Source organism: Saccostrea cucullata, unplaced genomic scaffold (assembly GCF_032062105.1).
Source record: "Saccostrea cucullata isolate Sc308-1 unplaced genomic scaffold, CSIRO_AGI_Scuc_v1 ctg32, whole genome shotgun sequence".
In the NCBI taxonomy this organism is placed as follows: domain Eukaryota; kingdom Metazoa; phylum Mollusca; class Bivalvia; order Ostreida; family Ostreidae; genus Saccostrea; species Saccostrea cuccullata.
The window spans coordinates 94,832-106,209 of record NW_026931074.1 but is presented as its reverse complement, the minus strand read 5'-3'; the positions used below and the strand labels follow the sequence as shown (position 1 = coordinate 106,209).

The following is an 11,378-nucleotide window of genomic DNA, read 5'->3' as shown; positions in this document are numbered from 1 at the left end:
CAACAAACAATAAAGTGAGAGGGAGAAGAGCATCACTCAAATTCTCACAATTTTGTCTCTCCTGCTTTGTTACCCTCCTCTTTTTCCTCTTTCATTTTGGAATGTTGACATTGCTACCTTGCATTGTTGCCCTTCTCTCTCCATTATTGGAAGGTCAGAGAGTGAATGGCCCTTCAGTACACCATCTTAATGTTTTATATTTTGTTTATCCTTCAGACAGAATCGCCATAGAGGGGAAGGTCATACAAAGGGCAGATTGTCAGCCGGACAGAAACAAAAGCTACCTGAATCTCAAAAGGTATTTAGGCTTCTTTTTATCTTATAAAGAGAAAATAAACATTTCGACTAAAGTGAAAACACTAGCAAAGCATTTCAAGAATAGCCTTGAAATGTATGTCATTGTACAAATACAGTGAGGACTTGGGTCATGATGCTGACTTTTAAAGAACATGGCCATCCCCCAAAGTCATTTGGCTGTTTATTTTTTTATAGCAATTTAATTCCTTTGACATTTTAATTATAATCTTAACAAAATAAACCTTGTTCTGAAAAAAAAATTGTTTACATTTTTTTGAAATTATTCATACATAATATTTATCATTTTAAAAAAAGTTAATTTACCTCATTGTAGAAAGCAGCTTGAAACAAAAAACAAGCCTCAACGAGAAGTCATTCAGATCACAAGAGTCGTTACAAATTATAAACCTGTAAAGGACCATGTACACAATGTAAGTATTACAGAAATATAAACATGTAAGTAGCATGTACATAAATAAAATATTGCAGAAATAGGTGTTATAAGTTATTAACGTTTTTCCTGGGTGTACATGGCTGGTGCCCTAACTTGAAAATAAAATTGAAAATATAATATTTTCACTTTTGTTCAATATAGTATTCTATGTCCAAAAATTTTTTTAATAGTGTATAGAGGGTTTCCTAACGGAGATAAAAGTATTGCTTGATACATATATGACTTAATCCAAGTGGATCACTTGTTTAAAAATTCAACAATCATAATTTCTGTCCATTTTTGGGAGGGGTACAAAACTGACTCCTTTTTAAGCCTCTGCAATCAAAGATTTGGAGGTACATGTATAAAGTTTTTTTCCTGTCCCTCTTTCAGTTTGTCTTTAACATTGTTTTGAGTAGGTGCCTCTCCGCAAGAGAACTTAAGACTAAGACCAAAAACTTAAGATTCTTGTAAAGTTTTGCAAAATTAATTATTCTCTTTGAAATTGTTTGTGTAAAAATATCCTACCATATTCCTTTTAAAAAGTTTAAAATAATTTTATATATAGTGTTTATCAAAAAGTTATATGAAGAATTAAATTCGGTCTTAAGTCGTAAGTTCTTTTGTAAAATGGGCCCCTGGCTTATATTTCACAATTGCATTCCTTGTGATAAGACCTTTGTTAAGGTATTACCAAATTTGACCTCTTGACCTTGACCCTTGAGTTTGCCCCACTTTTACCAAAAAATTCCAAATTTTAACCTTTGCCATAACTTGTGAAATGTTGATGCAAGGGCTTTCATACTTCATGCATATTCATTGTGACAAGAGCTTTCAGTGGGTATAAATATTTTTGACCTTGGCCTCAGAGTTTGAACCACTTTTATAAGAAACCTGCCTATAAAAAAATGCAATAATTAGATTCTTATGTTTTATTCATATTTTTTCCTCTCTCTTTCAACCAGGCTTCATCATCAGACAAAAATAAAGTGGAGAAGAGATTAAGAGACAACAAAGAAAAAGTCATGGATATTTTGTTTGATGCTTTTGAGAAACATCAATATTACAATGTCAAGGATCTTGTCACAATCACCAAGCAGCCAGTAGTAAGTCTCTTTGTATATTGTCCTTCAGCAATCACCAGTAGTAAATATCCTTACATATATTCCTTTTTCAATCAGCCAGTAGGAATTCTCTTTACATATTTCTTCAAAAAACAGCCCATAGTAGGTCTCTATAAATTATCCTAATATCTATCAGCCAGTGGTTGCTGTTGTAACTTGTTTGGGTGCAGTTTGTTCTTAAAAAACTGTAGTGAAATCACCAAGAACTGGTCTGTAACACACTCTGCTTAGAGATGATGAAGGTTAATGAAATAGGAAAAAAAGAGCATTTTAAGTGTCATTTAAAATATTGCAATACATATTGCAATACAGTTAAAATATTGCAATATAAAATTTAAAGCCAATACCCAGTCCAAAAATATAGATAGAAGTTTATCAAATCTTAACCCCCCCCCCTGCCCTCCCTAAACCTAGGCTAGGGAGTCAAGGTTTTATATATAGGTTTTGATTCATCATCAATATTCTTAAAAATCCCACTTCCTATCACATATGTATTTACATAGATCCTCCATTTAGGTAGTAAGTCAGAACCCTCTGCAATCCAGGGTGGGCAGTAGTGGGAATACAGAGTTGTAAATAGGATTTTTTTTTTCATGTTGTACATCATAATTAGAAAATTCAGAATATATTTATAGAATTTTTGATCTGTGTCCTAATTTTTTCCATTAAAACATTTGTCATCTGGCAGTTTACCACCTGCTGAAAGTGGTGACAAACATTTCACACTCTTGTTGTACATGTACATGATTGAGTGTGAAGTAACGCTCTTAGATCTAAATGACTTTTTTTTATCATATGGTAATGAAATCTGAGTGTTTCATAAAAATCCATGGAATTTTGTACCCTCACGTCATACCTTACAATATAAATGTGCTGAATTTTGAACCAGTTAAATAATAGTTAGTACTTTTGGATATATATATATATCTTCTATATTTTTAAAGTGTTTTTCCAGGTTTTTAGAGTCCATGTCTAAATTGACTAGGATGAAAACAGATTTTAAATCAAACAACTCTCTTAAGTCATTCAGGTTGCTTCCATCTGGATCAAGGCTTTGAAGTTTACAAAAAAAAACACCATAATTTTAGCTTCCTCACAGAAATAACCAGTCAAAATCAGCCAATTTTTTAGGTAACATTTATGGATGAAGGGGGACAAAATTAAGTGTGTATATGAGCATGACCAATGATAGATTTAGGACAGATGGAGTTATTCCTCTTTGTCAATAAGTGGTTGCACCACTGCATTAACTTTGAGTAGGTGGTCTTAATTTAGAACAAACTTAAGAGGTCTCCTTTACACTTCAGCATCAAAAACACATAGTCATCCAGCAAGGCATGTAAGATTGTATTAGTTTAAGTCCAGCAGTGCTTTAAAATTAAGGGCAGGGCCTCATCACGACCTCCTCAAATACAGTAATACAAAAATTCAGCACAACCCATATTTTTTTTAATCAACCTGGTAAATACAAAAAGTTTAAATGATAAAAAAAAGAAATAGTCCCTGTCTATGACAGGAAGACATAACTCTAGAAATTCAGGAATAAATTTTTCGTGAGCACTGTTTTGACATAAACCTCAACAGAAATAATGTTATGACATCACTTTATTAATGTGGTACTTTATGATTACAAAACTACATACAACTCTTTAAAACCATTTAATACTGTACATCACTAAATTTTCGCGACACCTTATTTTCGCGAGATTGTCATTCACTTCTTAAATGAACCTGCAAGACAAAATTTTCAATGAATAGTTGTTATTCCTCTATATAATCGTAAGGAATACTTTTATACGTGTTTTGACATGAACCTTAACAGAAATAACATTATGGCACCACTTTATTGATGTGGTACCTTATGATTACAAAACTACATACAGCTCTTTAAAACCATTTAATACATTGCTTATAATCAACCTCGCTGGAGGAACAGTTTTGTGTCGCTGTAGGAGCAGAGTTACACACTAGGGAGCACTTTGTAAAGCATCTGTCCTCCATCCACTAGTCCATTCAACTGTCTGTCACTCTTGTGAAATTTTTAAGATAGGGCATTGATATTTAGCTCATTGCTTGGTTAGGGAGAATGGCCTTTGTTAAATACTGACCTTAAGACCTTTGAACTTTACCTTTGACTCACTTTTTAAAATACCATATATATAGTGTTCATGCACACATATTCTTTGACTTTGTAGAGGTAGGTTTGTGCTAATTAGCAATTGTGCTGCTTGTCCTAAGACATGTTTAAATAATACAGCTTTACAGTCCTTCTGACCTTGACTTTTGGACTTTTCTTGGTATTTTCAAGAAAACTCTAAACCATATTATGTCTTAAGAATTTTAAGATGAATGGCATAGTTAACTAACATTTCAAATATATTTATAACAGCCTCTTGACCTTGGAGTTTGACCCACTTTTTACAAAAAAAAATACCACACTTTATCCTTTGCCATAACTTTTCAACAGTTGGTGCTAGGGCTTTCATATTTCACATGTATATTCATTGTGACAATTAGGACCATTCAATGGGCATAAATATTTTAGACCTTTTGACCTGAAAACATTAGAGTTTGACCCACTAGTAAAAGTTTTTAACCTTGACTATAACTTTGTAACTACATGTATAACTACTTGTAATGTTAATTCTTGTAATGTAAATTCAAATAAAAAGTAAATGAGCATCAGTATTACTTATGATTGAAATGCTTCAAATATTAATAAGACCCATTTAAAATCTTTGTAGTCTACTTATTTGATGCTCAGGAAATAAAACTTAGGTAAACCCATGGGCTTTGTCTTTTTATGGTTTAAACTGATCGAATTACTTAATTTTTTCCCATTCCCTGGTATTGACTCATCATTCTAACATAAGATAAATAACAAATTGTTTTTATTTTCCTTTTCCAGAATAAAAGGATCTTTATTCTTAACTTACACATCCTATTCATGTCCTGTTTGTAACACTTACTCATATCAAGCTGTTGCCAAAAAATAAAAACGAAAAAAAAAAATTAACTTAGTGAAAAAAATAATCACTTTAAGCATTGTCTCCTTCATACAGTGTTATTCTTTTAAAGATACATGTATGCTTATACTTTACAAATATATATTCCAACTATTAAGAGAACAAAGTGGTTTCATGATTGTATTTAAGGTAAATTGTAAGCTTTAAATCTCATCAAATTTATGGATGCCCAAAGTTATAATTATACATGTACATTTATAAAACAAAAACAGCTAGTTAATGTAGGAGGAAGGAGGGGTTTTGTTTACTTACTAATACTTAGAGAAAAAGACTATCTTGATGTCACTTTCGGGAAGTAAAAATGATACTCAAAATAAACAATTAGCTTTTTTTATTATCAGTGCATCCTGTATCTGTCAACAGAAGCAGTGAAAGATGTAAGAAAACCATGTAGGAAGTATATCACTCTTCAATTCAAGGAGATAAAAAAAATTCTGAAGAGGATGGTAGCTTATTAAACATGAATTTTGTGTTGAGCTGTCTTTGCATTTTTCCTTGAGACTATTAAGAGACGTGTATCTATACCTTCTCTTAGTTTTTAGTTTAAGTCAGTCTACTCAATTTGTACAAAAGAGGACTGCAGTTTCCTTGATAGCGCCATCTACTTCCTGTTGATAACTAACAGGGAAATCTCTTAGGATCATTAAAGAGCTGTTCGCATTCCTGTGATATTTAGTTTGTAGATTCTATGAACAATACTTGAGTAAATAGGTTAAAAAATAAAAAAAAAATACTAATTTTATAAAGGATAATATATCAGTATAGGTTTAAAATCTGGATTTTAGTTTTTCTTTTATTGTCCATAAGTAATATCATTTACATCATTCTTATCATGCAAAGCAAAGATTGATAAAAAAAAATTAAACTAAAGAATATACTAGTGAAAGTAATGCTAATAATGTAATTCTTTTTATTGACGATCATGTCCTGTAGTGCAAATTTCTCCTGTGGTACATAAATGTATTACCAGGTATATTGTATACAATTTCCTTCAGTTATGTGACCTTTTGTAACTTGAAGGTATCATCCCCCAACACAGACGCCGGATATAACAGATGATCTCTTTTCTATCCTGTTGTCTTCTCTTACTGCCTTAATACATAATGTTTGTTAATTCTTTATGTCTCCTTGATAACTGTTGTTATGAGAGGTTTTATCTAATGCGGACATAATAAGGAGACAATTATGTGAAACCTGCTGCAATTTTACCCAGTCTGTTTCCTGTTTTTAAGATGACAGTTTTATTTATCCTATAATGTTCAAATTTTGTACCCATTTCCATTTTTCTCTTCCCCATGTTCAAAATGCTACATGTCCTAAAAATTAGTCTAATTTCAGTAAAATTATCATCATAACAATCACTTTCATTTCATTTTTGACACTAAACATTTAAATAAATATACAAGGAAAAACATTGATTGAAACCAGGATAACATTAAGTATAAAGTCTGCCTGTATAATCACTTCTTTGTTTAGAACCTTAACATAAGAGTCAGGGCGAATGTGTAAATGACACATCCAAATATAGTCAGCCTCCGGATATCAAGGAAGTTTTAAGACAGAGAAAATTTTATCAGCAATAATTGATCATTTAACCTCTTCCTCAAATCATTTTTAAAAAAAATATTTTTTATATTCTCAAATTTCATTCCGATCAAAAAAACTTAACGAGTAGTCTAAAAACAGATGAGACAGAACTTTATTTTGATTTTTCCTAGTATGTGATAGCACTAGCGGATTTAGAGCCCCCCTTTTTTTGTGTCCAAAAATACAAAAAGTTTGATAAATCAGTGGGATTTTTATTGTGTGTCTGTGGACCCCTACCCTGACCCCAAACTGGTTGGGCTCTCTTTTCAAGATTTCTGGATCTGCCACTCAATAGTCCAATCACTCAAACCATACCCTGCATATCAACATGTCAGTATTTGTGGATGTGCATGAAGTTCAAATTCACACATAAATAACAACCTTCAAAATACATGAGGAAGAGAGACAGAGTTAACAGCTAGTACATGTATGCAGCATTCTTGAACAAATGATAATATATGGGACGGTTTAGTAAAAAGCTCTGTTAATGACAGAAATATGGGGATTCAATCATTAGATGCCAGAATGTCAACTGAACTTTTATAGTTTATCTGTTTGTTTGTCATGTGTGTATGTAATTGATGTTCACTTCTTGAAATTTCACATATTTCATACCCTCATTTATAGTTTTTGCCCTGTCTGTCTATTGCAAATACTATACCTTTACCCATAACTTTTGATCAGTTAGTGGCTTTTAAATTTATGATTGTGACAAGGCATCCCTTGGGTACCAACAATTTAACCTTGACCTTAGAGTTTGACCTACCTTTGAAAAACATAACTTATCATAACCTCTAAAGGGTCTGTGCCAAGACTTTAGTTTATATATTAAGCAGTATCGGAATTCCTGCAGGTGATTTCAACATTAAAAATGCTGAACTCTCTTTTTAGCTCACCTCAACAAAGTTGGGGGAGCTTATGTAATACCCTTGGCATCGGTGTCAGTGTCGGCGTCGGCGTCCCGGGTTAAGGTTAAGGTTTTTGGAGCAGTTTTCTTTTTAAGTACTTTATGTCCGATATTGATTAGACATGCATGGAAGATGTTTCTTGTGTGTTTCATTGTACCAGTCAAAGTTTCAGATGCTGCAATTTCAGCAAAGGAATGACCAGGTTAATGTTTTTGAAGCAGGTTAACATTTTTGGTGCTGTTTTTGGTGTAGGTCTCATTTCCGAGTAACTATAAGCCCTATGTTGACCAAACTTGCATGGATGGTACATCTTAGGATGCACACTACCAGGCTTGCTTCGGATGCTGAATCTGACCTACATTTTCCTGTTGAGTGAACAGGTTAAAGTATTTGGTGCAGGTTTAATTTTCAAGTTACTATGAGCCCTATAATGACCAAACTTGCATGGATGATACATCTTAGGATGCATACTATCAGACTTGCTTCGGATGCTGAATCTGACCTACATTTTCTGGACGAGTGTACAGGTTCAAGTTTTTGGTGCAGGATTCATTTCCAAGTAACTTTGAGCCCTATAATGACCAAACTTGCATGGATGGTTCATCTAAGGGTGCATTCTACTAGGCTGACTTCGGATGCTGAATCTGACCTACATTTTCTGGATTAGTGGAAAGGTTAGTTTTTTATACAGGTTTCATTTCCAAGTAACTTTGAGCTCTATGTTGAGCAAACTTGCATGGATGTTACATCTTAGGATGCACACTAATGGACCTGCTTCAGATTCTGAATTCGACACACATTTTCCAGATAATGAACCTCGTAAAAGTTATGTGTGCAGGTCTATTACCAAGAAACTTTAAGACTTATATAAACCAAACTTGCACAAATGATGCATCAAGGGATAAAACTCTCAAACTTGCTTCAGATGCTGGATTTTAATTACGTTTTCATGATGAAGTACTAGTTTGAAGTTTTTATATAGGTCTATTCCAAAGTATCAAATCAAAATTGCATAAATTTTGCATTTTTTGGATGTACACTTTTTGTTGGTTAATTGTGTGACTTTACCTTACTTAAAGACAACATTCGTTGAGGTGAGCTCTGTAATCTCTGATTACCTATGTTTTCAGTGATGTCAAATATGACATCTTAATTAATTAAAATGATACCGTAATTATTTTCTAAATTTTTGATATTGATAAAAATTTAGCCCTTTTAGCATAATTTTATATAATACTTTCATATGTTCCTGTTTGCATATCAATAGGGTGAGGAAAGTAAATGGTTGCATGTTTTCTGAAACACCCTGTATATATGACAGGGTTTGACACTAACGGTAGCCCGCTGGCCTGGGACAACTGAATATTGAGGTCGGGCTACTAAACATGCCTTTAAACTTGCCCTGCAGGGCTACTTTAAATTTTACCAAACACTCACTCAGAGCAACAAAAATAATTATAATTTACACACAATGTACCTGATAATTGTTAAATTTATTTTAAACATATGTTTTATCAGCATAATTATTATTTTTGTGAGTCAAAATGTAAACAGTAAAGGTGATTGGAAATACCTTAAATGATTATAAATGTGCAATTTTTCGAATAGAAAAATGTCTTTGGTACTATCATAGAATGACATAATTGCTACCCAAAATACAGCTAGAATGCAGGATTTGGCATATCTAGTTTCAAAATTTCCCAGGGGAGGCCCCCCGTACCCCCACCAGCAGGAGGGGGAAACCCCCTCCCGCACCTACCCCCCTCGTCGCTTCGCGACTCGGCCAAGAGCCTTCGGCTGCTGGACAACTAATACATGAACAGGGCTAGTAGAACTTACAAATGGGTAGCCATGCTGACAACTATGGGTTTAAAGTTAGTGTCGATCCCTGTATGAGAAACTTGAACCTTCACCATGAGCGTGGGCTCAAAACAGCTCTGCAAATATTAGAGAGGTTCAGATCTTAAACGTGTACGCGTACGTGTACTTGTGCCTTAACTTTGACGTACATGTACACGTTTTTTGTAATTTGTCTGTTGAGATTTTAATTACTTGTTACAGTACGTGTACACTGTGATCGCTGTTTTTGTTTGAATTATTTTAAAGTTTTGTGACGTCAGTTTGATTTGAGTTAGTAAGCAAATCATGATGAAAATAACTGCTTGTGAAACTAAACAATCATCCTAAATAATAGTTAACAACTACAATTTCACACATAAATTGACTCATTTTCATTATTCAAACTACAAGTTTTCAATTATGTGTAGATGTCATTCTACAAGTTCTAAGAAAGTGTAGCAATCTTGACATCACTAAAATTGATGACGTAATACACACAGAATTTAGGTTATTCTTCTACAAGACGTACCCGTACACGTACACGTTTGAAATCTCAACTTCTCTAATTTAAACAAAATTTAACAAACACTCTCAGGAAAATTTGTTTAGCATTCAGTTTATAGGACAGCATTTCTTTTTTTTTTTTATATACTCAAGTTATAGATTATAAATGAATATTTACATGATTTATGGGGCAACACTCATGACAAATACTTGAATGTTGAGGGATAATTATTTATTTATAATACTCGTTATTTGGTGCATGAGAATTTCATTAACTGTGGCTGGGAATTCAACAGAAATCAATCCAGGAAGTCAAACTTTTTAATTTTATGCAGTTTCAGAGAAAAATAGTAAGAGGGAAGAATATATCGTTATTTAAATCTTTGAATATATTTAGGAATGTAACCTGAATATATTTGTGTAAACAAATTGAAAACTTGCTATCGGGTGTAAGGGCCTGGAAAGCTGATACACTGACACAGTATTTGTTTGGTTATTATTTATGCAGTAGAGAGCCATAAAAAAATGTGGTATTATTTGAAAAGTGTACAGGTATATCTTCAGTGTCTGATTTAAGCAGACTTGAATGTAAATCTGTCCCTTACATTCATACACGTGAATGACTCGGGTATTATAGACAACACACCATTGTCTGAGATATTATACATTCTCTATTGTTTGTACACCTATAACCCTATTTTATATCTTCTTTGTAAATACTGTTACACTGAGATGTGAAATGTTATCAGTCTGAAGGGGGTTTTAGAATGTTTAAGTTTTAATAAAGTCAATATTTTATAAAATTAGGTGAAAATTTTTAATTTTCCAACAGGTATACCCAGGTAAATATTGAGTTACAGATAAGCCCTGCATGGTTTATGGTTTAATATGTTGACTCTGTTCTTTGTGAAATTCTGGGTGACACATACAGTCGTATGATAATATTGCCAGGTCTCCTGGGTTATAATAGGGAAATGTGTTCAGAGTTTACAATAATTATATCATAAGTGTTATATTTAATATATATCTTAATATGTCTTGACTATTTTCCTTAGAGAAACTCAAAAGAGAATAATTCTGAGATATTGCTGATCGAGTCTAAATAATGCCAAGTCCTTGAAATAATTTAAACACAAAATGTATGTCCACAACTGACGTACTATTATCACATCAGAGCTGCTGATTCACACTTACCGAGTCCTTGAAATAAAAAGGCCTCATGTAATATTATGTACATTACATATTCTTGCTGAGTATCAAGCTCACATTGAGGACACAGTATGAACATTTTGTACAAGTCTGTACTGATGTGACTGATCACCATATTACATAACCATGTACTTCAGTGTTATTGATTTTACAGTGCATTCAGTTTTTGTCGGTAGGGGTTATGATCTAAATGTTGAAAAAAAAAAATCACTGTGATTCAAGTCCATGTACACGTGCAGACTAATTATTAGTATGCAAGGTTACAAGGTCACAGGCTGATTCCATGGGTCTGTTTTGTGTAATTATGCTAATCCTTATTTAAATACATTGATATTAGGAATCACTTGTTCAAAACATTAATCACTATGAAATATTAAATAAAATTTATGTTTTATTAGTAATTTTGCTAGGTTAGACAGATTTAATCCTCAGAAAACAATACAATGTTGTT

General features: G+C 32.8%; 1 protein-coding gene across 1 annotated transcript in view; it reads left to right on the top strand.

Moving 5' to 3' along the window:
- LOC134231329 (general transcription factor IIF subunit 2-like) overlaps nucleotides 1-11,378 on the top strand; it is a 43,970-nt gene that overhangs the window by 6,268 nt on the left and 26,324 nt on the right. The window contains exons 5-7 of the mRNA XM_062713279.1: nucleotides 217-298; nucleotides 632-728; nucleotides 1,696-1,836. Coding sequence (XP_062569263.1) covers nucleotides 217-298; nucleotides 632-728; nucleotides 1,696-1,836 — 320 coding nt within the window. The remainder of the gene's footprint in view (nucleotides 1-216; nucleotides 299-631; nucleotides 729-1,695; nucleotides 1,837-11,378) is intronic.